The sequence below is a fragment of the Podarcis gaigeae genome (assembly GCF_964106915.1).
Source record: "Podarcis gaigeae genome assembly, chromosome: 6".
NCBI classification, from domain to species: domain Eukaryota; kingdom Metazoa; phylum Chordata; class Lepidosauria; order Squamata; family Lacertidae; genus Podarcis; species Podarcis gaigeae.
In genome coordinates, this window is record NC_139682.1 from 69180600 (window position 1) to 69208282 (window position 27683).

Here is a 27683-nt window from a genome sequence, read left to right on the forward strand (position 1 = left end):
GAGGTTGTGGACTCTTCTTCCTTGGAGGTTTTTAAGCAGAGCTTGGATGGCCATCTGCCAGGGATGCGTTAGCCGAGATTCCTGCATTGCAGGGGGTTGGACCAGGTGACTCTTGGGGTCCCTTCCAACTTTACAACTCTATGATTCTATATCAGGTTTGGGACAGGTGGGCATGGTTTGGGAAAAATGGCTTCACGGGACGAAATGAAATCCATTTGGCTTGAGGACCAAATGCAGAGCTCCGCCCCCCCCTGCCCCCAATATAGAAGAACACATCTTTGGCGTAGAAGAGCTTCTTCAACCATAGTTGTACTTGGCCAGAAGTGGCAAAAAACATCTTGGCACCTAATGGAGAACATTTCAGCCTCTGGCGAAAGAAAAGACCACCTGACCTTCCAAAACAATAGTAATGCCTACAAATCCATGTTTCATAACCCAATACAGTGGTACCTCGGGTTAAGTATTTAATTCGTTCTGGAGGCCCGTTCTTAACCTGAAACTGTTCTTAACCTGAAGGCCCACTTTAGTTAATGGGGCCTCCTGCTGCCGCCGCGCCGCCGAAGCACGATTTCTGTTCTCATCCTGAAGCAAAGTTCTCAACCCGAGGTACTATTTCTGGGTTAGTGGAGTCTGTAACCTGAAGCGTATGTAACCTGAAGCGTATGTAACCCGAGGTGCCACTGTATTAATACGGTATGTCACACACACAATATTATTTATCACACAGTCAACTCATTCCTTTTTCCGAGACAAGCATCTGTAAGAACATTGACACCTGTCAGGTTTCTCACTCCTAATTCTGCATAGAATAGGGCTGGTACATTAAAAAGAAAAAGAAAACCTTCATAAATTAATAAAAAATAATTTGCTTCCCCAAATCTACCTTCAGGGAACTGCTCACATAATAGGGCCAGCCCTGCACGTAGCATTTTTATTTGCAAAGCATGTCAGCACTAATTGTTTTAAATTTTCTCTAGTAGTGGGTGTGGGTGATCCAAATGTAACAAGCAGATCCTGGGAAGATTAAGAACCAGGCCCAGGGGAGGAAATCCAGCCCAAATCCACCTATCTTTTCTGGCATGAAGTTCATGCATATAGGAAAGGCACAACACACTCAGCTCAAAGAAGCAGACAATGAACAGTGAGATCATCACCTTAGGAACCATCACCATAAGGATCTGAGAGAGATTATTTAGTGTTGTAGTTGCAAATGACAACATCCTTATATAAAGAGGTGGTATGAAATCACTGAATCTTGCATATTTAAGTAATTTTTCTTTTCTTTTGCAAAGGCCATAAAAGGGAACCCTCAACACTAGCTGAGAAAGGGTTCTGCACAGAATAACCCTTTATGTATTTTCAGTTATTTTCTCCCAGTAAATAGTAAAAGTATTTGCACTTGCCCTAAATGACTAGAAACTTTGAATTATCTCAGCTAATTTGCCTGCATAAACTGGACCAGTTAGAAATCATATCTGAGCCCCAGATGCTGCAACCATTCCTCACAGGGTGTTGCCCCACCCCCTTGATCATTTTCGTTGCCTTTTTCTGAACTTTTTCCAACTCTACACTAGCCTTTTTGAAGTGAGGCTGCCAGAACTTTACACGGTATTCCAAGTGCAGTTGAACCATGGATTTGTGTAACAGTATTATGACCCTATAGAGTGAGATGACCGCACAACCCTAGAGTCTGGCAAGACTGGCCCAAATGGGCAGGGGTACCTTTACCTTTATTATGGCCCTGGCCCTTTTATTTCATACCCTTCAACATTTCTTCGATGAGAATAGGGGTGTCCTATATAACAACAACAACAACAATAACAATACCCTGTTCATCTGATTGGGTTGTACTAGCCACTCTGGGTGGCTTCCAACGTATATAAAAAACATAATAAAACATTAAACATTAAAAAGCTTCCCTGTACAGGGCTGCCTTCAGATGTCTCCTAAAGGTTGTGTAGTTACTTATTTCCTTAGCTCAAGGTCTCATACCTCCTTACCCTCCAACATTTATCCAATGAAAAGTGGGACATCCCGGAATCAAGTCAGAAGCTTCTGTAAATCTAGGACTCTCCCTGGAACACAGGGATGCTTGGAAGGTCTGCATTTTCAGTCCCTCTCCTGATGATTCCTTCCATAGAATTCACCTTTTTCACAGCTGCCACAAATGAGGTGGACATCTTCATTTACCTATCCACTATGACCCCAAGGTCTCATTTCTGGCCAGTCACCAGGGACACTTGGAGGGTGTGCAAGAATGCTATTTTTGTGAGTATATTAGACTTTAACATTTTTTCCCCATTGTATTATTTTCTCTCAAAAGAAGTGCTTGTGCTCAAAAGTCACGTCTAAATGTGCTAGAAGCTTCATGTTGCCAGATCCTTTCTGCATTTACTCAAATCTCCGTCAAATAGGATCGCAGTCAAAATCTACTCACGGCACTTTTTGAATGTAACTTTTGCTTAGTAAACAACCAGATACAGATTTGGGGCATTGCAATCTGTAAAGCCTTTTTAGTATAAGTAGCTATTTGCTATGTGCATGCTTGGTGCATATAGATATATACATAATCAGTACAACATCCTGAAGGAGACATCCTGTCTCTATTAAGAAATACTCTGTGCTTCCCACAGTTTGAGTTATGATTTAATTCAGTAGTTATGCCTTTTTATTAAAGTGTTATTTAAATCACAACTTCATTCATGATTGTATCACATTCTTTTCAGGTCAATGAGTCTACCGTAATTTTCCTGTGTTTACAGTGCATTTCACTTGTCACTCCTTGGCTCCAGGAAGTTTTGTGTGTGTGTGTGTGTGTGTACGTGTGTACGTGTGTTTGTATTCCCTAGATTTTCTTGGAAATAAGCCTAGGGAAAACAGTAGCAGTTTACCTGGGGGAGAAAGACAATCAATCTGTCATAGTGGCAATGTGAATTTCAACAGTATAAGTATTTTAAAGCAATATTTCAGGAAATGCAGGTTCAAATAATAGGAAGAAGGAGAACAATGATGTGATTACATGTGTGTGAATGTGATGTAGCAAGAGCAGACCCTCCAAGTTTCCCTATTTTCCAGGGACAGTCCTGGATTTACAGAAGCCATCCTGGTTTCCGATTCCATACCAGAATGTCCTTCTTTTCCTTAGGATGTCCCTATTTTCACCGGAGAAATGTTAGAGGATGTGCAAGTGATCTCTCACTGCTAGCTCCAGATTTGAGCAAGCCCTGGGCAAAATGGCCGGTGCTGCCACAGGAGGAGGATAAGGGGCAGGCAAGACGAATACTGCTGGACTGATGCAAATTTAGTCAGAGGATTTTGCTGTTGTTTAGTCATTGGGGCCACGTTTTCCTGGCTGCAGCAAAAAATAATGTGCCGCTTCTCCTCATTCCATGTAGTACGGATTGGTGATGGGCTGTTTTGCTACACCTGAGGTAGAAAGCCAGGTTGTGAGGCCCAGGTGAGGCTGTGTGCCCATTACAAAAAGGTGTGTGTGTGTTGAGGAGCTCAGGAGGGAAAGATACCTCCTGTGGTAGTTGCTTCATTCTTTAGCATTTGTTTTTATTTATTCAGACAATTTATGTATATACCACGTACATTTTTATCAATTTTGAATTTTGAAATCTGGAATTTTGAATTTTGAAATCTGTTGCTTTAAATCACACAAGTTCTATCTGTAATTCTTATAAATACTAGTATGTGTGAGAGAGCTGCTTTACATACACAGAAGGAAATGTAGATACCTCAAGGAATTGACTGTTTAATATTTTTAATTAAATACTTAGCACGAATTTAGAGCCTATCATGTCTGGAGGATGATAAGCTTCATAAACTACATAATATGTGGACACCTGCCCTGGTGCTATGTAGCACCAGTAGCACTTTTAAGATTCAGGCAGTGTGACGGTGCTGTATGGCAAATAAAAAACAGGTATTGCGCTCCTACTTGCCTGAATCTATGCTCAGGTTTTTCAAGTTCATCAGCTTTTGTAATCCACCAAAATGCAAAACTACTGTGAGGAAAGAACTTTACAGCTACATAAGTATAAAAGGAAAATAGCTGAAAATGAAAATATTATACATTTCCTCTTTTATGAAGATACTTGCAATAAAACCAGCAGTAAATTCAACTGCAGCAGCAGATTACAGGAAAGGACACTGATCATTTGTTGCCTGAAATTACTGACTCTTCTGTCTATTCTCTGTAAGTACACTTTTCCAGACAGCCCAGTAACTTTTAATTAAAGGTAAAGTAACTCAAGTGCCCTTGTAGTCTGCTGGGACCCTAGACAGACCAATTGTTCCCCTGCTTTTATAGATTTTGGTGGGGGGGATGTGTCTCCATGCTTTGCGTATCCACTGAACTAAACATGTCTATAATTACTGGTAAATGCAGGTTGAGTTCTGGCAGTGTAGATTTAGCTCTACACACTCCTTTACTTCCAGTCTCAAGAGCCCATGCAAAAGTGTAGCAAGGAACACTTTTAGTCCTACAGTCCAGTGTTCTGTCTAAACACTGTCAAAAAAGATGAAATGCTTCCCCCGAAAAAGGGACACATTAGCATGTGCTAATTTATATGTGTAGATGCAAATTCAGAAACCCATTACTGTCATTTAAACAGAAGCACAACACAGCTCACTTTATTGGGGAAGTATGTGACCACATAACTGGATCAGTCTGCTATTCTGGTTCTGTTTATGGAAAACATCAAGCCCCCTGCTGTTACTTCTTATGGTTCCTTTTCTTGAAATTGGCCTTGAGCTGGATTGCTCTTCAAATCACTAGCACTTTCAAATAAAGGGCTGTCTTTTGTAAAGTTCAGAGCACATATTCTGGTGTTGATCTCTGTTCAGCCTGTATCTCATCACTAACCCAAAATTGCTTGAAGTTTGTTGAGAGGTACTTGTATCAGGTAACAATACTAATTAATTACTGAATTGGTAAATAATGTGTATTGTATGGCACCCTAGGAGTGAATTTTTTATTATTTATTAAGTGCACATTGTTGCAAGTTTCATGAGGTGGGGTGGGCCAGATAGCAACTTGACAGGACCCTGGCGGACTCAAGGATGAATGGGTAGAAAACTGTGGTCTTCACTGATTTTAATGAGACTTGTATGTGTGGAACTGCACACACACACATTAGGGTTGCTGCCCGCTTCTAAAGATATTATCATCAATTGTCAGGTAAAATGTCCACATGCTAGGATTTTGTCCCAACAGGAATAATGGAATTTGACCCTAATTGCCACTTTAACAACATATTTTAAATGTTGTGAGGGTTTTTTTTGGAGGGGGGGATAGGTTGTTTGCCTGAGTCTCTTCTAACTCCCAGATGCAGCAAGGATTTCAATTATTGCAGGCTTCCTCAATTTCGGCCCTCCAGATGTTTTGAGACTACAATTCCCATCATCCCTGACTACTGGTACTGCTAGCTAGGGGTCATGGGAGTTGTAGGCCAAAAACATCTGGAGGGCCAAGGTTGAGGAAGCCTGAATTATTGGAATAACCAGACCAGCTTCTTGGTAACAGCATAAGCCTGGGTCCTTAAGGGAACAAACGGCAGTGGCTCTGTGCCAAAGGACTCCCTCAACTGGTTGGTAGCTAGAAGGACAAAATCAGAGTGAGCTGTGTATGTGAGCTGAAGCCTCTGATGGGCATAGAATCATAGAATTGTTGAGTTGGAAGAGACACCAAGGGTCATCTAGTCGAACCCCCTGCAATGCAGAACTTTCAACTTAAAGCATCCATGATTTCTGCTCGAATCTAAGGCTGTGCCTATGGGAGAAGCAAGACCTTCTTGGGGTGTTCATGGTGTGAGGCCCTCCCATTGTGAACTCAGGTTGTATAAATGTGAAAATAAACCATATATCCTCAAGATCCATTCTGTTCTTTTCTATCTCTAAGGATTCCCCTCGGCGTCATTTCGCACATGCGCAAAGTGCCTTCCACGCCTAACTCGTCCGCTGACGGGCGAGGCTTGACGGCTCCGAGCATGCGCCTAGTGACCTCGACCCTACCCTTTTACTTCCCCACAGCCCTGAAAGTTTTAAATGTACGTTGCAGTAAAAGCACACACAGTCCTCCTGATAATCTCCCATTTTAGTCACGCTCCCTCACGAAAAACAACTTTGCCTCAGCCTTCGCGTAATGCGCAGGCGCAGAATTGGCCCCCGCCTCGCCCTCCTGTTATAGCAGAGATGAGGGCGTCGCGGGGGGGGGGGGGAGTCGCGCGCATAGAACGCCGTGCCTCAGGAACGTTAAAAATTCGAAAATATATGTGGCCGTTGCCCGCTCGCGCACGCGCAATCACGCGAGCCTGTCGCGGGATGAGCCCGGAAGAGGAAGTGGAAGAGCGGGGTGAAAGGTCAGTGGCTACGGGAGACAGCATGGCCGGCATCCCGGGGAAAGTGAAGAAACGGCAGAAGGAGCAGCACGATGCTGAGAGAACGAGCGAAGGGCTTGGCCCTGAGGGGGGACAAGGCAGCGCCCCCGAGCAGGGCCAGGTCCTGTTCCCGCCGTCTTTCAGCGTCTCGGAAATCAAGAACAAGCAGCGGCGCCATTTCATGTTTCTGCGCTGGAAGCAGCAGCAAAGGAAGGTGCGAGTTGTGAGAGGGAGGGAGGGAGGGAGGTTGGGAAGGGTGGCCGCTGGCAGATGATACGTGGCAGCTGTCCGAATTTTGGGGAGCCTGAAATGTGGAGGAGGAAGAGGGATATTTGAAAGCTGTTGGTGCGTTTAAAGGCGCACACGTGGTTGGGGGGCCGATGAAGTATTAACAAAATACCGAGACTGGGGCAGGGATATGCTTCGTCGTGAGAGGGATCGGGAGGTACTGTACGTCTTTTCGTTTGATTTCGGCTGGTCAGACTCGATTTCAAGTGCCTACTCAGAGACAAAAACTCAAATCGATGGGCTGGGCAAGTCAGTTCCCTCAGATTGAGCCACAGGGTGATTGGGGGGAAGAAAATGGGATGACACTACTGTGCACATCTTGGAAGAGAGGTAGGGAAGAACTGTGGCAAGTTCTTCTGTCTTTAAAACTTATTGTTGAGAGCAGTGTATTGAGTTTTTATCTATGTGATCAGTACCTAAATTTCTATATATACTAGCTTTGCTATCGTTCGTGAGAAGGATGTACCTGTTTGTTCATTCATAGTGGCCAAGTTTATCAAAACGTTTTGTTTTCTTTCTTTCCTCCCTGTATGGTCCAGGAGAAATTAGCCATTAAGAAAAAGAGAAAAAAGGAGCGAGAAGCACTTGGAGACAAGGTAAAGGGGAAGAAGTAGGAATTTAATGTGTCTTAATATGTAAAGGGCCATTCGCGGATGACTCTGGGGTTGTGGCGCTCATCTCGCTTTATTGGCCGAGGGAGCCGGCGTACAGCTTCCGGGTCATGTGGCCAGCATGACTAAGCCGCTTCTGGCGAACCAGAGCAGAGCACGGAAACACCGTTTACCTTCCCGCCAGAACGGTACCTATTTATCTACTTGCACTCTTGGCGTGCTTTCGAACTGCTAGGTGGGCAGGAGCTGGGACCGAGCAATGGGAGCTCACCCCGTCATGGGGATTCGAACCGCTGACCTTCTGATCTGCAAGCCCTAGGCTCTGTGGTTTAAACCACAGCGCCACCTGCGTCCTGTCTTAATATGTACTTTTTATTAATAAAAGTAAATGTTCATTGACGTGCAACTGACTTTGTAGAGTTTATTTTCTCTTGTACAGTGGTGCCCCGCAAGACGAACGCCTCGCAAGACGAAAAACCCCCTAGACGAAAGGGTTTTCCGTTCGCAAAATGAATTTCCCTATGGGGTTGCTTCGCAAGACGAAAAAAATCTTGCATCCCCCCGCGGGTTTTTTTCCGCTTTTTTCGCCCTTTTCTTAAGCCGCTTATCAGCTGTTCCGCTGATAAGCCGCTTAACAGCTGGTCGCTGGAAGCCGCTTGACAGCTGTAGCGCTAATCCGCTAAGCTGTCAATGGGCTTGCTTCGCAAGACGTAAAAACCACTAGATGAAGAGAATCGCGGAACAAATTCTTTTCGTCTAGCAAGGCACCACTGTACAGTGAATTCCTGATATGTGTACATTTGTTGTAGCAATTGGTCTTAGAAAACATTCTCGCCGTTGGGTGCGATACCATTGGATAGATGGGTTATGTGACTGTGGGGACTCAATAAAATACTAGACCTGGAGGGGCCTTCATAGCCTATTTAGTCCAACCTCCTACTCAGTGCAGGAAATTAGAACTAGAGCATCCCCAACAGATGGCTGCCCTATCTCAGCTTGAAAGTGGAGAGCCCAGTACTGCTCTAGATAACTGACTTCATCATCAAACTGCCCTCTACCCTGTTAACCAAACTTTACCCCCCTGTAACACACACACCCAATGTTTTCACATTATGGAATCACACCATCCATAACAGAGAGGTGATAATACTATTCTGCCTTACATGGATATTATTGCAAATAAGAACATCTTCCAGGCTTGATGGAACCTCCAATGAAGAGTTGCTGAATGAAGCTCCTTGGTATGTTTATGAATGGTGAAGGGTAGCAGCAATTCCATTATTTGCAATATGTGACTGTAAGCACCCACAATTTGACCACAAAGCCCTGGCATAGTGTTGCTCCTGGGTGTTGTGGGGAATTGAAAATGGTTGACAGCAGTTGTCTCCTGCTAGATAAAAACTGAATGGGAAAATGTGGGTGTGGGTCGAAGACCCAAAGCATGAGAGCCTTCAACCCTGGTAGACCCTTGGCAATTGAAAGTGAAAGGCACTGACAGTGGGTTTGAGTACTGACCTACAGCTGCAGGACTTTGAAAAGATGCAATGTGATAACCAAATACTAAGGTGGTGTTGCCATTTTGGTAGCCTTTTCATGCATTACAGAAGTATTAGTGAATTTTAGTCTGTTGTAAGAAAAACAGTTTTGGAGCACAACCGTGGTTGCTTGTATGCAAATGTAATACATTTTAGTGACTGCAGAATTTTGATAATTTCTATAGTTATAATTCTGTTTAGAACCTTTAAGCATTCAGAAATTTTTAAAATGATTACACTTGATGCGAGCACATTGTTTTGAGTAGCTAATAGAAACTTAGCTACTTTGCGGTACAGTTTTAGAAGACAGTTACTTTTTGGTGTAAGTACATATTGGCTAGAGGCGGTCCTAGTAACTTTCTTTCTACCACCAGACTTAATCAACACACTTAACACAGTCTGTGGAGTGCTCTTCCCAGGGAACTTCATTATACCTCTTTAGGCGCCACGCAAGAAGTTCCCTTTTAACCAGGCCTTTGGTTGATTGGACTGACATCCTATGTCCTTTTAAAATGTGGGGTTTTTCTGGGGGGGGGGTTATTGGATTTTTATTTTGATTATATATTTTTTTATTTTGTTCTGTGAACTGCCCTGAGACCTCCGGGTATAGGGCAGTATATAAATTTAATAAATAATTTTATTTTTAAAAACTACTGGAAAAAGAGATTACCTGAATATTTATTATTTTATATTAATTTTATTTCTTGCAGGCACCACCAAAGCCGGTACCAAAGACAATTGAAAACCAGCGTGTATATGATGAAACCACAGTTGATCCAAACGATGAAGAGGTAGCACTATTTGAGAATATAGTTTCCCTTAAAATGTGCCAATGTTGAATAACATTTCCCTTTTGTATATTCTGAATAGTTTTTGCATGATTACATTTAATAAATAACCGAAGTAGATGGATGTGGATAAAAGTATTTAATTCCTCCCCCCCCCCCCCGTTTTGTAATAGGCAATTAATAGCCATAGGTTACTGATCAAATGTTAAGTTTTCAAGCTGGTAGAGTCTATTTATCAATAAAATATTAGACACTGGGTTTTTATTTTGCAAGATAAAGCAAGTTTCCCTAAGATTTTTCTCAGAAGGTCCCAGGTTCAATCCCTGAAATCTAAAGTGATCAGATAGCAGAAGGTGTGAAAGATTGGAGCACTGCTGCAAGATAAGATAATACTGATTTAGATGGGCACACACAGTCTGACTGTCTTAAGGCAGCCTTTTATGGTTCTGTCTTGAAAATATACCTGAAGCATCTGCCTGATGGTAGATAAAAAGAAGTGCCTCTGATCCTTATGTTGCAGTCTTATTTTAAAGGGCCTCATATGTGTTGCTTAATATTTAAAGATTGTTATCCAAATGCCTACAAGTATATGTATGGTTCTGGTATGAAATGATTACTGGATGTTAATTCTCTCAAATTGAAGGTTTTGATTTTTAGCATCATCATCAACAACAAAAATACTCTTGTGTGATTTCATGTAACATTTTATATTTACATTTTACATTTTATATTTTATAATTTTATATTTCCAGGTTACTTTGGATGAAGCTACGGATGAATTTGCATCCTATTTCAACAGGCAGACGGTTCCAAAGATTCTTATCACAACATCTGACAGGCCCCGTGGGGTAAACAAAATTCTTTGAAATAAAATAAAAAGAAAGATGGTAAAACCTTGTTACACCTAGCTTATACGTAAGGTTAGGAGGCATAACATTGTGGGATTGTTTATTTGCTCCAGATTTCTTAACCGTTTGTAAATTATATTGTGTATGATCTACTGCCAGTTTCTTCTTTTTTAAAAAGAATGACACACAATAATCTTCATATAACCTTAAAAATTGAAGTGCAGTGACCCATTCACAAAAACTCTCTTAAAATATTTGGTGGCTATAATCGAAGAATAACTTGATACATATATTTTTTTAGCCAAGATATCAGAATTAATTGGTTATTTGCTATATTTTCCCAAGAATTATCTCATCCAACCAAGTCTTTTGCATTTTTATTTTTTATTTTTTTATTTTTTTGCTTGCAGCGAACTGTGAGATTCTGTGAACAGTTATCAACTTGTATTCCGAATTCACATGTTTACTATCGAAGAGGACTTGCTCTAAAAAGAATTATTCCACAGTGTATCTCGAGGGACTTCACAGATCTGATTGTTATTAATGAAGATCGTAAAGTACCAAGTATCCTTCACATATGAGACTCTCTTTTATACAGTAGTTATTAATGTTACTGTTGATAATTGCTGTCCTTGGCTCATGCGGGGGGGGGGCAAGATAGACAATTAATAAATAATGATAGCACAATTAGATTATAAGCAAAACAGCATTTTAATGGTACTTAAGGATGTGCATGTATGATATGTAATGTGGAAGCTGCAGTTTTGCATAAAGTATAGAATGGTAACTGCAATAATTATTACTCTTGCACTGGATAGTCTGTCACTATTTTAAGTTTCTACAGAAGCTGCCTTTGCACTTAGCGCTTTTATGTGAAAATTGTTTAACTGTGTTTGTCTTAACTCTGTTGGAATAGATGGGCTTGTGTTAAGTCACTTGCCTGAAGGTCCAACTGCTCATTTTAGGATGAGTAGTGTTCGTCTGCGTAAAGAAATAAAGGTGAGTTTATTTTCACAAGCAGTCTTCCAACTTGCGTGACTGTGTGCTTAGTGTAATACTGTTATTTTGTTCTAGCGAAAAGGAAAAGCTCCCTCAGAACATCAGCCTGAAATAATCCTGAACAACTTTACAACACGATTGGGCCATTCCATTGGGCGGATGTTTGCTTCTTTATTCCCTCACGATCCCCAGTTCGTCGGTAGACAAGTAGCTACATTTCACAATCAGCGTGACTATATATTTTTCAGATTCCATAGGTGAGTGAAAACGTCTGTTGCAAGGTGTAAGAACTCACTTTGCTTGACATTTTTGCTAATGTTTCCTATCATCTTTTAAAGATACATCTTCAAAAATGAGAAAAGGGTGGCAATTCAAGAACTGGGCCCACGTTTTACCCTGAAATTAAGGTCTCTTCAAAAGGGAACGTTTGATTCTAAATTTGGCGAATATGAATGGATTCACAAGGTATTATATTTCAACAATCTCTTAGCAATGAAGAATTCTGTATGTGTAAGAAATGTCAAGAGGCTAGACAACATTTACAGGGTGCAAGTAGTAGTGCTCTTAGTTGGGTATGCAACATCTTTCTTCTACAAAATATTTAAAAATACAGCAGCCAGAATGCAAAGAGCCATACATCTAGTTCATGTGTACTCTGTGCAGTTCCTAAGGTCAAGCATCTACAGATTTGGGCTGGCTTTCATAACCAAGCCAGAAGTTTGCTTGTGAGGGCCTTATCCCTATCATTCACTGTACTTGCCAGCAACTTGTCCATTTGAGGCAATACTATTTTCAATTATGCTTGCTCCTAGGTACACCTATTTTAATGTAGTAATGGGCTTGTCTATAACAAAGCAACCGGGGCAATTTGCCAAGCAAAAATAAATTTACCTGGGAGTAAGGTCCATTGAACACGGCAAGCATGCACAGGTTCAGGCTGTTGGTCCCTAGTCCTGTGCCTTTTCTATTATTGTGGTTGGGGACAACCCCAGCTTTCTTTCTGCAGTTCCATGTTTAGAGCTGAAGGGGCAACCAGGCAGTTCCTGCAGTTGCACTTCATATTAGGTGGCCACAGAAGCCCAGTACAATTTTAGGGATTGTCTCTGCCTCTTTCCAGGGCCAAACCGGGAGCAGGGACTCATTTGGGCATGTGCCAAAACAAGTCCCTTTTTTGCCTACCAGTGTCAAAGTAAAATTTAGGCAAAGTAAGATTTAGCTGCCCAAGCTCTTGCCATCTGCCCTGGGCAGCGAAAGTCTTGGGCTAGCCCAGTCAGGAAGCACAAGCCAAATTATTTGATGACCTAAAGTGAGGCTGACTTATGTGCTTATGTGGCTACCTGATCCCCTACCTAAACCCCTTGTGAAACTATGCCTGGTATTCAGCATTCCTAACATGCAAAAAAAACCTATTAAAATTGTTTAATATTTAATAATCTGTCTCTTACTCATGACTGCTTTATCTTTTAGCGCCGTGAAATGGACACAAGTCGAAGAAAATTCCACCTATAACAGACTAAAAGTGCAAAACTGCTGTTTCATGTTCTGCTGAGTTTTCAGGAACACAGGGGTTGCTAAGGAGTTGCCTCAAGTCCATTCTTGGTCTACATGGAAAACTCCCAAATGACTATTTTCACCAGACTTTACATAAGCATCAGTCAAACTACCCATCTTCCTCAGTGCCTTGAGTACATTCCTCACATCACTGCTACTTTGAAGTGGAAGATTTCATGTTCCAAGAAAATGAATAATCTGCCAATCACTTGTATTTAAGATATGAACTCTTAATCCTGTTCTTTGCAGAGGGTGTTTTGTTTCTAAAGTAGGCTGTTTTAGGAGTAGAATCCTGATACTCAGAGAACAGCACACATGCTAACTCAGTTGTTTACTTTTGACAACTGATCTTGATAAAGATTGTCAAATACCATTTTCAATAATTTGCAAGGGTTGTTTTGTATCTTAACTTGTATGGTCACATATTCAGTGCTGATTAAGGTATGGAAATACAAGTCAAGTATTGCATAAATCTGTAAGACTTAAGGGGGGGGGATCCAAGTCTCTATTTAACTCTGAAAATATTAGAGACAGTGACTAGCACTGCATTCTGGCTTCATGGAAGACAGTGTACCCCAAATTTCCCCCCTCTTTACACAGAAAAACTTCAGTAAGGGTTAAAGGCATATAAAACAGGTTTCATTAAAAACCAGTCTTCATATATTGATTTAAATAATACAAGAAAAAACCTTGCTGTTAAATCTGAGTATTACCTTGCAGTTATTATTGTTTATACTCAAAACAGCTCATTTAAGTCCTGGTTTAATGTTTGTTAAATGTATGGCCTACCACCTATGCATAGCCACAAGGAGAGAGGAATTTGTTATTTTCAACTAGCTGTGGCTTGTTGTGTCTTAACTGCCAGAAACTGGTGAGCTTAAACTGTTTGGTCAACATAAACTTTCAAACGGAGGTAATAACCCTAAGCAGCTTCCATCTTCGAATAATGCCAAACTGGCTGCTATCCTCAGTTGTAGAATCCTTTAACCCCAAGGTACTCTATGTGGTCCCCTCTAAATATTGAGTACAACTCACAACAATCTGACAATTAACTGTACCAGCAGGGGCTGATGGGAAGTTGGGAGCCCAACATCTGTGGGGCAACAGGTTGACTACCCCTGCTCTAGCCATTGTAGTAAGAAAAAGAAGTGGCAGACTGCTGCAAGCCGTTTGATGGTGTCTTGCTTGTGCCATTTTAGAAAATTTCGTTTTGACAATGCCCTGTTTTTTTTTTAATCTAATGTGTAAAGCATTATACCAGCAAAGTTATTAAATCAACTCTTTATTGCTTGAATATAAAATTGATTCCATCATGATAACAGAAGTTATTGCAACTAGCATACAAGTTTAGAGAGGTAGATTGTAAGAAGTTTGACAACAGTAGCAGTATTACTAGTTCTAAGTTGGCACATTTAACACAAAGTTTCTGTACAGGTTCCAGGTCACTCTCTTTCACTTCCATATTCACCAGACCCACAACAGATTAGATCTGAAAAACACAAAAGAAAAACTCATTGCAGGAAAACTATTTGCTGATATGTGTGAATTCTGAAAACTACTAACTCCTTCAACTGAGCTCTTCTGTCTGCAATTCCAAATACATAGAACAAAATTGCTAAGATGCAAAAAAACGCACCAAAAACACAAAAACAAAACAGCTTTCCTCCCATGTAGTCACTAAATGTTTTTTACGTTACAAAGGAAGTTTGCTAGTCAGGCTTATTTTACTTAGGAGTTGCAAGGGGATGGGTGCTCTAGGAAGGCTGAAGGCTAGCTAGCCCTCATGTGTGTATCTGGCTGAGAGAACATACAGCAGGTTTCCCCACAAAGATCATATGGCACATGGGATTATCTGCTCATTCATATATCCTACATAGACCAGCTTCACCAACCTGGTGCCTTCCAGCTGTTTTGGCCTACATTTCCCATCACGTTGGCTGAGGTCAATAGGCGTTGGACTGCAGCACAAGGTTAGGAAAGGATGATTGCCCCAGCCCACAGGCAGCCAAGAGATTTAACATTAGTTCTATCTAAATTCAGTAAGAAGTTTTTAATGTGAAATGGTAAATAGAGCCCTGTATCTCCACAAAATTTAATTATTTAAAAATTACAGTATGTTAGTAGATATGCACAATCAGTTCTCATTTATGATTCACAATAACAAGTTCTTAGACAGGAAATTGGTGCAACTTAAGCTGCACTACTATACACTTGCCTAGGAGAAAGTCCTATAGAACACAGTGGGACTTTCTAGAAAGCATATCTAGCATTCAACTCAAGTGGGTAAGTGTTAGTTTAACTCTACGTAGCGTAAGGAATGGAACCATAATTATTTTGGGTAGGGTGAGGAATATGTTCCTGGGCTACAACTTCCAGCATCCCTAACCCTTGGGACATGCTAGCTGGAGATGATGGGAGCTGAAGTCCAACAGCATCTAGAGGGCTACAGACTCCCCATCCCTTTTATAAAGACACCAAAGCCATATAATTCACTTAAAAACTTACCACTAAAAGAGTTCACGTAGGTCACACAAGTTAGAGAAATGAACACACTTTCTGCGGCCTAAATGGATTTGTACTTGAAGAAACTCCTGTTAGTAGGGGGTCATGGTGTGCATTCTGCAGGCAAAACTGCTTCAAGTCAGCTGCAGCTTGTGAAACCTAGAACAAATCCACATGATTCGGTAATATACTTAACAGGATGTTAATATGCATATGCTAATCAGAAATCAAAATGGATTCCTCACCCCACCCCCCAAGGTTCCAGTTGGACTGCACTGGCAGCAGATCTCCAAGAAGCGGCACAGCTTGGTAATTTTTGATCCTAGACTTCATGGATTAACGTTCTGACAGCTGCGTGTATTATTTGAGTCATCAAGTACACAGTATGTCTTCACCCACTCTACATGCTTTAGAACCAAAGCTAATAAAGAACATCAAATCAGAGCCCCCATCATGCAATCTTGGGAGTAAGCATAATTTGGTATACAAATAGTGTACATTTAGGGAAGTGGGTGGCACTGTGGGTTAAACCACAGAGCCTAGGACTTGCCGATCAGAAGGTCCGCGGTTCAAATCCCCGTGAGGGGGTGAGTTCCCATTGCTCGGTCCCTGCTCCTGCCAACCTAGCAGTTTGAAAGCATGTCAAAGTGCAAGTAGATAAATAGGTACCGCTCTGGCGGGAAGGTAAACGGCGTTTCCGTCTGCTGCTCTGGTTTGCCAGAAGTGGTGTAGTCATGCTGGCCGCATGACCCAGAAGCTGTCTGCAGACAAACACCAGCTGCCTCAGCAAGTAAAGCGAGATGAATGCTGCAACCCAAGTCGGTCACGACGGGACCTAATGGTCAGGGGTCCCTTTACCTTTACCTTACTATACATTTGGTAAATCAAAATTAATAAAGTGAGCGCCTGTATTTGTGTACACACTCAGTTGACTATACTACTTTTTAAAACCAGGAAGGATGCGGTGATCTGCATCAGGCCCCCATGAGGCCACACATCAGTCCTACTTAGCACCACTGCCTTTAAGACCAGCCATCTGAACTCTTATTAATGGGAGATGTTACAGAATGAATCTGGCACTAAACCTCTAACTTGGGCGGGGGGGGGGGGGTAAGATCTGTGGCTCCCCACATGCTGCCCTCCACCTCTCATCAGTCCCAGCCAGTACAACCAATTGGCAACAGTGGTGGGAGCTGAAAGTCCAACAAGATCTGGAAGGCCACAGGTTGCCCCCACTCCAGTGCAGAACTGTAAGGGATTCTCACAAGAACAACACAAATATAAGCTGTCTGGATGTGGATATCCTGGGGGCTGAGTCTCTTGCTCTGAAAGAGCCACGTTTCCCCAAGGAGACATGGTGGCACCAGAGGAATAATATTTGTGAGTTCCTTGCTTGCACAACAAATTGCCCTTGCTGGAACTGAAGGCGAAAACGCAACAAGTGTATTAACAGTTAACGAATGAGTAAGCAAACGAAGCGACGCTGAGCATAAGGTTGCCAGGTCCTCACTTCAAGAAGCAAGCATTCTCAAAAGATCTTACTCGTGGGTCCTGTATGCAAAGGTTAACTCCGCTTCTCGATGCGAAGTGCTTTGAGCGCTTGAGGGGGGGAAAGCGACAAAAGTTCGCCATTCTTAAATCGGCCTGGATTGCTCGGAGCGCCCGAGGCCAAAGGCTCAAAAGTGCTTGTTTTTAAAGCCGGGGATTCCCCCGCCCCGCCGCGATCTTTCTTCCTCCGCTTGCCCGGGGCCTCGCACACTTCCCCATTTTGCGGCTTGGGCGGACTCCGGCTCAGCTCGCCAGATCGCTCGTTGCGCCTCCCCTTCCTTCCTTCCTTCCCTCCCTCCCTCCGAGGAACAAAAAGGCTTCCAAGGGAGAGAAAGCCGAGATGACAAAGCACCCGCTTCACGATTTCTGAAGCGCTCCCAAGCCGACCCCTCCTCCTCCAACTTTCTAAGAGAAAGACAACAGATCCCAGGAAAAGAAGGGAATAACGAGATCCAAGTATGGGTGGGGACTGGGCGGCGGCGATCAGCCTCTTCTCCGGGAACAAGCGCCTAACGGGCCAAGCTAGAGAGCGATCAAGCCAGTTTTAACCTGGGAAGGTCGGGTTGGGGTGTCTCCTGCGCCCCGCTTTTGGCGAGTGCGTTGGATTTTACGCACACAGTTTTTACGCGCGCTAAGGCGCTGCGAAGGGAAGTGCAAACGAAATAGTTGAAGCAGTTGTGTGAGCGGGATTAATAGCTCCCGGGGCTCAGATTAACGCCCCGGGGAGCGGCCATGAATAGGCGCTCCCCCGAGGCGCAATAATGGCGGCAGTGGTAATGGCACCCTCTCCACCCGCGGCTTCCCCCCGGCTCTCACCTTCACGCGGCTCACGCTGGCCTCGAGGCGCAGCTGCTGCACGACCTTCTTCATGGCCGCCACGTTGGAGGAGCCGGACATGGTCCCCTCGCTCGAGGATCCCGCTCGTTTTCTGGGGCAAGCCGAGCCGAAGAGGCGCCTTCGCAACTTTCCCAACTAAGTTTCCGGCGCTCGGCAAACTCTCCCGCCCGCAGACTCGCGGCGCCTTGCAGACTCACGCGCAGCGCTCGCTGCCGGGCTCCTTTTTGGAAGAGGAAAAAAAGACTGCCTCCCGGATCTCACCCCACCCCACCGCCCCAAGGGGCGGAAGAGGGAGCTGCCCAGAGGGAAATGAAGGGAAGGGTTTTAAAAGGGAAGAAACGAGATTTTAAGGTTCTTCCCAACCTCGTGTGGTGGCGGGGCGAGGTTTAGAAACACTTAAGCGCGGTGCATTGCATTGCAAGGGGTTTTGGCTACGCGACCCTGGGAATCCCTTCCAACTTTACTGTTCTACGCAGGTGACACCCACACTTTGCATCGTAAACGTTAGGAAGACTCTGGCAGTAAGACCTGTTCCACTCCCATGAGAGAGTCCTTCCCTGGAGTTTTTAAAGCAAAGCTTTGATGGCCGTTTGTCACTCTTACCTGGAAATACCGGTAGTTCTGAGTTCACGTAGGATAGCCGTGTCAAAACTGCTGAACTCAGCCTATACTAGCCGCAGTTTTAGCCGTGGAAGGTTCTTAATCAGCCTCCACCCACCATCCACTTGCAATATGTAGTGGGCATAAATAAGGATGGTTTGGTTATCTAGATCTGCAAGGTAATTTTTTAAGGATTAGGGGCAATGCTTGGATTTGCTTCTGGGCACTTGATTACAGTTACATGCAGTTCCTATTATTATTATTATTATTATTATTATTATTATTATTATTATTATCCATGTATTAATACCCTGCCTTTCTCCCTGGCAGGGACTCAAGGCAGCTTACAAATAAAAACAAAGCTGGGTGGGGAGGCAATAATTTAACAAACACATTTAAACATTAGCATAATTAAAAATGTATAAACTTCTACAATATGTTATGTTATCGTAGAATTGTTGAGTTGGAAGGGACAGTAAGGGTCATCTAGCCCAACCTGGAATGAAGGAATATTTTGCCCAACGTGGGGTTCGAACCCATGATTCTCCCTGGAGGGGGGTCCAGAAAGGGAGAATGGCCATTGGGCAGAACTCCAACCCTGACAAGCCTTTGGCGATTGTGGATGCCACCCTGACCAATTCCATTGATGGGAAGAAAATGCCTCACCTGTTGCTGTGTCAGCAGACACACTTGCTTCTTGTGTGACTTCCACAGCTAGTGGAGCAGAACTGACATCTGTCCCCCAAGGCATCCAAGCGTGCTAAAGTTAAATTAACAGCACCCTGGTTAGACTTTTTCTTTTTGTTGCTGCTGCCAGGCACTTCTCACTGCAGTTGCTGAATTGGAAGCCGCAGCTGAGGCAGGGGCTGATTTCTGCCCCTCCAAGGCCTCAAGGCATGTCAGTATAGTGCCCCCCCCAATCTTGCTTTTCCACCTCCTCAGGTGAGGGGGAGGGGGTTGGCTGCTCACGCTACCTCGGGTGCAGGTGGCGCCGTTCCTTTACCCATAGGGCCTCCCCTGCCTCCCCTTGCCTTCACCTGGAGCCAACCACTAAATGAGACTCGGCATGAACTTGCAGTTGAAGGGGGATTTTTAAACCTGATCTCTCTTAGCTCCTTGGGCTTAGTGCGCTAACCACTATACAGCACTACCTACCAAGAAAATAACAAGGCCACAGCAAATGAGTACCAAGCTCTGGAAGAAACTCCCTTCCCTATACGACTGCTCAAGCCCAGGCCTCACAACAGCAAGGGCAATATTCTAACCCCAGCTGCTGCTAACTGCCTAAATCCCCCTGGGGAGATTTTCCCACAAAGGAGGCTCCCCCCCAAAAAATAAAAGGGCTGGCTGTAATGCTGTCCCCCTGCTCTCACCCCCCCAGGTTTATTTTATTATTATTTTTCAAAAAAAAATTATTTGTTTTCCAAATTTATAACAAACAAATAAAACAAGAACATCAAAAACAAACAAACAAAAACCTTTATCTTACCTATAATAATTCCACTTTTGTTAACATTGTTAAGTGACTTCCTCGAATCTCCCTGGCTGAGTTTCCATATCAATCATTGTAGCAGTTTTCCAAAAGTAATTTCATATAAAATTTACATAGTCCTATTAACATCTTTCTTTCTTTTCATATTGACTTTTATCCATGATGTTCTACAACATCACATGTTTAGATCCTAGGCCTATATGGTACTCGCAAATAATTCCATTTATCTTAACATATTTAACTAAATATTCTTTTAAATTTCACCCATTCTTTTTGGTGCTCCTCCAGCTTCTGGTCGCAGACTTTTCCGGTCAGGTCGGCTAGCTCACCCCCCAGGTTTAGTAGGTCTCCTTGGAGGGCCCTCCTGCAACCAGTACTGCAGTCCATGTTTTGCTCAGCCGGCAAGGCCTTCAGCAACTGCCAAGTCCTCTGCAGCCAGCAGGCTCCAGCCTATAGGTTGCTCAGGATCCTCCTCCAGAAGCCACTGGGTCTTGCCTCGCCAACTGGCCTTCCTGTGAGTAAGGGAGCGGGTAAGGAGAACCAACTCTCCTCTCTAGGCTCACGCCTACCCTTCCCCACTCCACTGCCGGCCTGAGCCCAGATTGAGGCCTCCGCCTGGCGCTGCTGCTGCAAACGGAGAGGCTGGAAGGGAAGTCAGCTCGTTTCCCTTAGATTGGTATCAAGCCCTGCACCACCCCCTCCTATGGGTGCCAAGGATTTCCTCCACTCTGCCTCTCTTTGACAATGCGCCCAGCCTTCAGGGCACCATCTAGGCCAGGGGTCAGCAAACCTTTTCAGCAGGGGGCCGGTCCCCTGTCCCTCAAACCTTGTGGTGGGCCGGACTATATTTTTGGAGGGGAAATGAACAAATTCCCATGCCCCACAAATAACCTAGAGATGCATTTTAAATAAAAGCACACATTCTACTCATGTAAAAATACCAGGCAGGGCCCACAAATAACCCAGAGATTAGCACACATTCTACTCATGCTGATTCCCGGACCGTCCGCGGGCCGGATTTAGAAGGCGATTGGGCTGGACCCGGCCTTAGTTTGCCTACCCATGGTCTAGGCCTTTTGGCTGAACGTTCTCTGTTTCGCCCTGGGGAAACCGAGGGAGAGGGACCGCTTCTAAACACTCCCGTCCAGCCTTGTATATAAGTTTGGGGGTAGAGTTTAGTCCCTACAGAGAAGGCTGATGCCATGCGCAGGCCTCTCTCCTCCTTAGACCTTCATGCCTAGCTGCCCTTTCTCCCCTCTGCTGCCAGTAAGGGCGAGGGGGACACAGCAGAAATGAGAATTTTGCCCTATTTGTGCACCGACCAACCAGAGGAGCAAACAGGACTCTGCCCTAGCAAGTGAAATGGCCTGCAGTTTTATTTATATTTATATATATAAAGTAAAACACATCCAACCACCCTTTCTTAGCCTGGTGAGTTCTCTCCTTTGTTTTTGTTATTTTTCAAGGGTTTAACTTCTGAACTCATTTTATAGCTACACCAGGAGAAAAGTAACAAATGCATGTGAGATGATTGCCCGGGCCAGGCTTTTTAAAAATAAATAAATAAACAAATCACAGTTAATTTCATTTTGGTTTTGTTTGTTTAACTCTGCGTGCTTATTTGGAAGTAAATTCCAGTTATTTCAGTGGGGTTTGCTCTCCAGCTCAGTGTGCATTCTTCATCTTGCATTTTCCTTACATACAGGGTTGCTGTCTTTCGTAGGTTTGCCCTCCACCCTTAAAATAAAAACAAAAAACAACAACAGGTTGAATCAAGACTGAATCATTAATTTCTGAATCAATACAGGGATCAAGCAATCCCAATCATTTATGCCTGCCAGGTAAAACTATAGTCTTCTATATTTTCAAGTGAGAAGGCTGTTAAAACGCACAGGAGCATGTCCAGGAAAACACAACCGGTGGCAAATGGCCTACATCTGGAAAGTATTGGCATGATTTTTCTCAGCAGAACTTCATGTCATTAGATAATATCCTTTGATGTAGTATGCTGAGTAAATGCGTGGAGAGGGAGGGACGGGTGCGGCAGGATGATAAAAATGCCCGGTTCAGAAATTAGTGAGTGTTGCTAGGCGTACAATTGCAACAGTGGAAATTCCCCAATCTGTTTACTTGTTTGTCTTTTGAGGGAAGATGCCCACAAGGGCAGCAGGGCAGCAACCAGGAGGAAGACATCATAAAATATCTGTTTTATGACCTAACCACAACTCGCAAGTTTTGTGATCTAACCAAGGTAGCAAAGGTGACAGGAAGATTAGTATATCTTTAATGAAATACAGACTCACTCTCACAAGATAGGATTGGGAAACCAAACTTAATAAACAACTCAGAAACTTCAACTGGTCCAAAAAGCAGCAGCCAGATGCCAGGTTGTGGTTCCTTTTAGATCTCGTGTAACTCCTGTTTTCAGTTTGTTTCCAGGCCTGATTCAAAGGCGCTCGCGCTAGTGTTTAAAGCCCTAGACAACTTAGTTGCCAAGTATTCCCTACAAACTTTCTTCTTCCCTATAGAGCCTCTAGGGTGTTAAAATTGACCAGAGTAGTAGTGGGTAGTTCCATCACCCTCAGAGGTTCTGGAGATGGTAGCCTGGGCAATTATATTCTCTGGCAGCTCCTAGGTTGTAGAATTCCCACAGAGTTGCATCGGGCACCTTCATTACATAGTTTTTGGTGTATTCTGAAGACTCACATCTTTACTCTAACCTTTACCCTAACACCTGAGATAAATGTTTTCAGAACCCATCCTGTTCCCGCGACGCTCATTTGCTTTAATTGTTTTTAATATGGCATTTTAAATTGTTATAAGATGCCTTGGGACTTGCTGGTGAAGGGCGGGTAATAAATTGAATAATAATAAAATAATTATAATAATAATATAGGGGTTGTCCCTTGCGAGGCTGGCCTTCATCTACTGGGTTGCCTGCAGGACATGCACTGAGCACCACGACAATGTGTTTCATATGATCCTCATGCTCTGTTTGACATGCATAATCCTTCAACTCCCAAAAGGGGTCTGAATATCACAGATCAACCGGCTTTGAGTACTCGTCATTTGTATGATCCTGAGGCTCAGCCCTAGTTCCCCAAAGATCATAAAACTACACATCTTGACAATATGATCTACAAAACACCTAAGCCAATATCAGTGGTGCATACTGTGTTTCCCAAGCTCTGTTTATGTGTGAGTGTTACTCATTCCTTCTAGTTATGCATGTTTTTAAACATAAGTTCCATTTTGGTTACTGCCAAGTATAGGATAATTGTGTTGTTGTTATGAGTGAAAGAAGCAAGCAGATTCAGGTACTAATTCTTCATATTTCTGAGTGTAGAGTTACAGTTAGGATTATCTGGCCAGTGCCTTTTTACAGCATAAACTGCATTGTCCAACCGATGGCATTCATGTTATTGTTTTTATTCTACATGGCAATTATCCCCATGTAAGCAATGTGCGTAGAGCAGACCTTTGATTACTGAAATAAATCTCAGTTACATGGCCCTGGTTGTGCAATTCACTGGGTTACTAAGGTGATATTTACTTGTATAGAAGGAGTGTTCACATCAAAGCGTAATGTTAGCCAACGTTTGAATCCTTTCATTTTGTTTTCAGATTAGCTAGAAGCAAAGTCTTCTGTCATCCTAAGTAGTCTCATTTTTAAACACAGCAATATTTTTGACACGGAAATACATATGAAATGAGTGGAATGTTACCTCCGAGAGACCAATATCCTCTGTTAAATTATGTTCGTGCGATTTTTTAAAAAAAATGATCCAGAATTCGCTGTGAACGAGGCTAAACAGGAACTATGCCATCCAGCCACATCAGACCTCCCACATCAGAGGTGAGAAATAATGGATCTTAGAAAGCATGTCTATCCGATCTTAAATGTACATAATCTTGCAACATTTTCTGCTGTAGATTGATGAGGTAACAGCAACGTATATCAATTGCTTTTTCCTATAAACAAAGCCCTTTATTATCTTCATTTTTTGTGCGATTAAATCTCACCGCCTGCGAAAGGTGTTTACAAGTAGGCTGGTTTTAAACATTACCCAAATAATGTTTTAAATTTGCTTTATGGGGATTAAATACATATAGGCATTGGGTGTGATTTAGTAAAGGTTTTCCTTTGTTGCCAGTGGGAGTTCATCTCCATCAGGAACAGCGCCGGTGGTAACTGAAGTCTCCTCAGCATTCTCTCTTGTCTGTTACACTTTTTATCTTTAAGCTCAGGGTCATATTACCCTACGTGGTGCTTCAGTTTAGAAGGTTGCGACAGCTGCTAGTTACGCGCATGAGTGCTCAGTGTTCACGTTCTGTGACTAATAGACCTGAAATGCTAATAGCAACAGTTGATACTTTTTTTAAATAAGAAGTTCAAAGCAAAGGAGTGTTAGGCTACCTTAATACAGCGAAGGGAGCACCTCCTCCCTGCTATCATGTCGCTAATAGCTTAACTGTACAGATCTAATGGAGGGAGGAGCAGGGGTAACAAAGCCCTGTTTCGCTAATTACTCTGCTTTCCTAATTTCTAATTAAAACCAACCTCCCCGCAAATCCACCTAGTTGTGAAAATAAAATCTAGACTGACCAGATCGAAAGCCGGTTCTGGCTTAATCAGTTTAACCTAGAAAAGAAATGACACATTTTGAAAGGATCGCATGAATGGAGATGTAGGGTTTTCGTCAACGCCCCCCCCCCCTCCGCCATGTCATCTTTTGAGTATCTGCAAAAGCTTTTAATTTATTGTCTCTGCACCATCCTTACTCCTTTAATTTCTTGATTACATCTTTTTATTTGCACCAAAACTTCTAAAACTGTTATAAACAATAAATGTGACAGTGGGCAGCCCTGTCTGGTTCCTTTAGTTATTTTACAATTCTCAGTCAGTATTTACTTGCAGTTTTGCTGATTGATCAATATATATTGCCTTAACTCCTTTTATAAAAATGTCTCCACAACCCATATATTCCAGAATGCTCAAACAGTATTTTAAACTGGTAATGTAATTATCCCATGGCACTTTTAGATTATATGAGGCACAGCTCTCCATTCAGCTTCCATAAATTTAAATGACTGTGTTGCCATTTTTACCCAGTGATCTGCCACAGTTCTTTTATGTTCCGAGCAGGGTTAGAAACTGATATGAAAGCTGGGAGCTAAACAGCACCTTAAACCTAGGTTATGGGTGCAACAACTGGATGTCTGTAGGCACACTTTTTTATAACAAGAATACAAAGCTGAAAATAAATGAACTGTGGCTAAAATATTATGTTCATTTTTCACATGGTCTAGTCCTTCCCCTGCTCACCCCCCCCAGTGGCATAGCGTGGGTTGTCAGCACCCGGGGCAAGGCAAGTAATTTGCACCCCCCTAACCCGTGGATTTGCACCCCCTAACCCATGGATTTGCGTCCCCTAACCCTAACCCCCAGATGTTGTGCCCGGTGCGGCCGGCCCCTCCTGCACCCCCCACACTATGCCACTGCCCCCCTCTAATATTCTTAAGAGGATCTCTTCTCCAGTCTTTGAAGAGTAGCTTGAAGTGGGCAGACAGAAAAAGGTCCTCCTTTTACTCCGCAGTTTTAATCTGAAATCTTAGGCTGTGTCCAGAGCTCAGAAACAGCTCACTCTAATGAAATTCCCTGTCGCAAAATGTACCTAGAACAATGGGAGTTTCCAACACTGGTTCCGAGGTGACATTACTTTTCTTTTTTGAGTGCTGTTACTTAGTAGTCAAAGGACACGGGTGGCACTGTGGTCTAAACCACAGAGCCTAGGGCTTGCCGATCAGAAGGTCAGCGGTTCGAATCCCTGCGACGGGGTGAGCTCCCATTGCGCGGTCCCTTCTGCCAACCTAGCAGTTCGAAAGCACAAAGTGCAAGGACAGTGGTGCCCCGCAAAACGAACGCCTCGCAAGACGGAAAACCCGCTAGACGAAAGGGTTTTCCGTTTTGGAGGCGCATCGCAAAACGAATTTCCCTATGGGCTTGCTTCGCAAGACGAAAATGTCTTGCGAGTTCCTGCGGTTTTTCCCCCCTTCCCCCCCCTTTTCTAAGCAGCTAAGCCGCTTATAAGCTGATCCGCTAAGCTGATAAACTGCTAAACCGCTAATAGCGCTAATCCGCTAAACTGTCAATGGGCTTGCTTCGCAAGACGAAAAAACCGCTATACGAAGAGCCTCACGGAACGGATTAATTTCGTCTTGCGAGGCACCACTGTAGATAAATAGGTACCGCTTTAGCGGGAAGGTAAACGGCATTTCTATGTGCTGCTCTGGTTCGCCAGAAGCGGCTTAGTCATGCTGGCCACATGACCCGGAAGCTGCACGCCGGCTCTCTCGGCCAATAAAGCGAGATGAGCACCGCAACCCCAGAGTCAGCCACGACTGGACCTAATGGTCAGGGGTCCCTTTACCTTTACCTTTACTTAGTAGTCAGTCAAACATGGATAACAGTGCTGGATATTGGGGAAGGGGAAACTCATCTCTCAGTTCAAGAGCGAAACTAACACAGCTTCATCCTACCAGAAGCCACTTTTGATCACCACAATGTGTTAAGCTTGCCCCCATTCCCTGAGCAGTGTGGAAGCGTATAGCATAAATGTGGAAGCATGCAGCTTAAACATTCCAACAGCACATTCCACTGCCCCAAAAACCTTAGTTTAGCAGGCCAGTTGCAGAAATCTGATAGCCAAACCTTTAACAGTAGTATTCTGTTTCATTGTGTCTTGTTACCATGTCAGAGTTTCTATCATCCCGGCAGACATAGTGTTTGACTAAACAAACAAACAAACAAACAAACACCATTAATAGTTCCCTCCTGTTACAGGACTTGTGTGTATAAGAAATCAAAGATATCTCATTTGGCGTCAGTGCAAACTTCGACCCCATCTAAAGCCCCTCCAGAGTGGTGGATTGGGGGTTTGGGTTGCCCCTTTGCATATTTAGTTTGTCCATACTAATTGCTTATAATATTTTTTTAAAAAAAAAATTATTTCAATTCTTTTAGCTTTTAGAGCTTCACGTTTTTTACGTTCCGGAAGATGTGTGGAATTTCAAGTTGAATACAGTTCCAGTAGATGTTGCCAACAAATTTTTTTCGGCGGGATTTATAAGGTGAGTTGGAATAATAAACGTCGGGTCTGCCTTTGAATGTAGCAGTTCTAGTAGCAATTAATCCATTATATAAGCCGTATAGTTTTCTAAAAGCCGAATGTCGTATGTTGGGAAGCTTCCATGATTCTGCCATCAATTCTTTTGTAAAATGGAAAGCAGCCAAATTACTCAAGGGGAGGGGAGGGGTTTTTCAATCATTTGTCGTCTCAAAACCACCCTCAAGCTGCTTTTCTCCCTGAGGGGAAAAGATTCGTGTTTCTTGTATCTTATCTCTCATTAATGAGAAATGAGCTTCTGGGAAGATGGGGTTTGGACTGGACAAGTAACAGGAAGGGACAGAGTCTAGGAGCTCCTCTTCAGCCTGGTCCTTTGCTCCTGATTTCAGCATGCCACATAGGAGATTACAAAAAAATGTGTGTTATATTCATTGTATTGGAAAGTTTTATCATTAAGGTTTTAGAAACTAGAGTTCAGATTCAAACAAGTGGAGCAACTTGCCCCAACCATTTAAGTCAGACAGTATTTTAAAATAAATGTACTTGTTTATAGCACACTTATGACAATTTATAT

General features: G+C 43.2%; 3 protein-coding genes across 8 annotated transcripts in view; 2 read left to right on the forward strand and 1 right to left on the reverse strand.

Moving 5' to 3' along the window:
* Positions 1-5956: 5956 nt before the first annotated feature.
* On the forward strand, positions 5957-14304 carry RPF1 (ribosome production factor 1 homolog). The gene is made up of 9 exons (XM_083743482.1): positions 5957-6597; positions 7211-7267; positions 9528-9608; positions 10358-10453; positions 10864-11017; positions 11370-11452; positions 11528-11709; positions 11791-11917; positions 12920-14304. Exons 1-9 carry the CDS (start codon positions 6052-6054, stop codon positions 12959-12961), a joined length of 1368 nt encoding a protein of 455 aa, XP_083599608.1. The 5' UTR covers positions 5957-6051; the 3' UTR covers positions 12962-14304.
* Positions 14270-18481, reverse strand: GNG5 (G protein subunit gamma 5). Its single transcript, XM_083743627.1, has 3 exons — positions 17870-18481; positions 15509-15664; positions 14270-14492 (listed from the first exon to the last, which is right to left on the reverse strand). The coding sequence occupies exons 1-2, from the start codon at positions 17948-17950 to the stop codon at positions 15539-15541; spliced, it is 207 nt and encodes a 68-aa protein (XP_083599753.1). The 5' UTR covers positions 17951-18481; the 3' UTR covers positions 14270-14492; positions 15509-15538.
* Positions 18482-19059: 578 nt separating this feature from the next.
* The window catches only part of SPATA1 (spermatogenesis associated 1), a 34629-nt gene continuing 26005 nt past the window's right edge, over positions 19060-27683 (forward strand). The window contains exons 1-4 of one of the 6 annotated variants that reach the window (XM_083743420.1): positions 19060-20512; positions 21688-21823; positions 23009-23838; positions 27007-27113. In XM_083743420.1, coding sequence (XP_083599546.1) covers positions 23803-23838; positions 27007-27113 — 143 coding nt within the window. In that variant the 5' untranslated portion in view covers positions 19060-20512; positions 21688-21823; positions 23009-23802. Of the gene's footprint in view, positions 20513-21687; positions 21824-21844; positions 22370-23008; positions 23839-27006; positions 27114-27683 lie in introns of those variants that run through there. The other 5 variants (XM_083743421.1, XM_083743419.1, XM_083743424.1 and 2 more) reach the window with 5 other exon arrangements.

Coding starts and splice junctions, on each gene's coding strand:
- RPF1 (XM_083743482.1), top strand. CDS start 6,052: ATGTACGTTGCAGTAAAAGCACACACAGTCCTCCTGATAATCTCCCAT. Junction 6,598..7,210: donor GGAAGCAGCAGCAAAGGAAG/GTGCGAGTTGTG, acceptor TGTATGGTCCAG/GAGAAATTAGCCATTAAGAA. Junction 10,454..10,863: donor CATCTGACAGGCCCCGTGGG/GTAAACAAAATT, acceptor TTTTGCTTGCAG/CGAACTGTGAGATTCTGTGA.
- GNG5 (XM_083743627.1), bottom strand. CDS start 17,950: ATGTCCGGCTCCTCCAACGTGGCGGCCATGAAGAAGGTCGTGCAGCAG. Junction 15,665..17,869: donor CCAGCGTGAGCCGCGTGAAG/GTGAGAGCCGGG, acceptor GATTTGTTCTAG/GTTTCACAAGCTGCAGCTGA.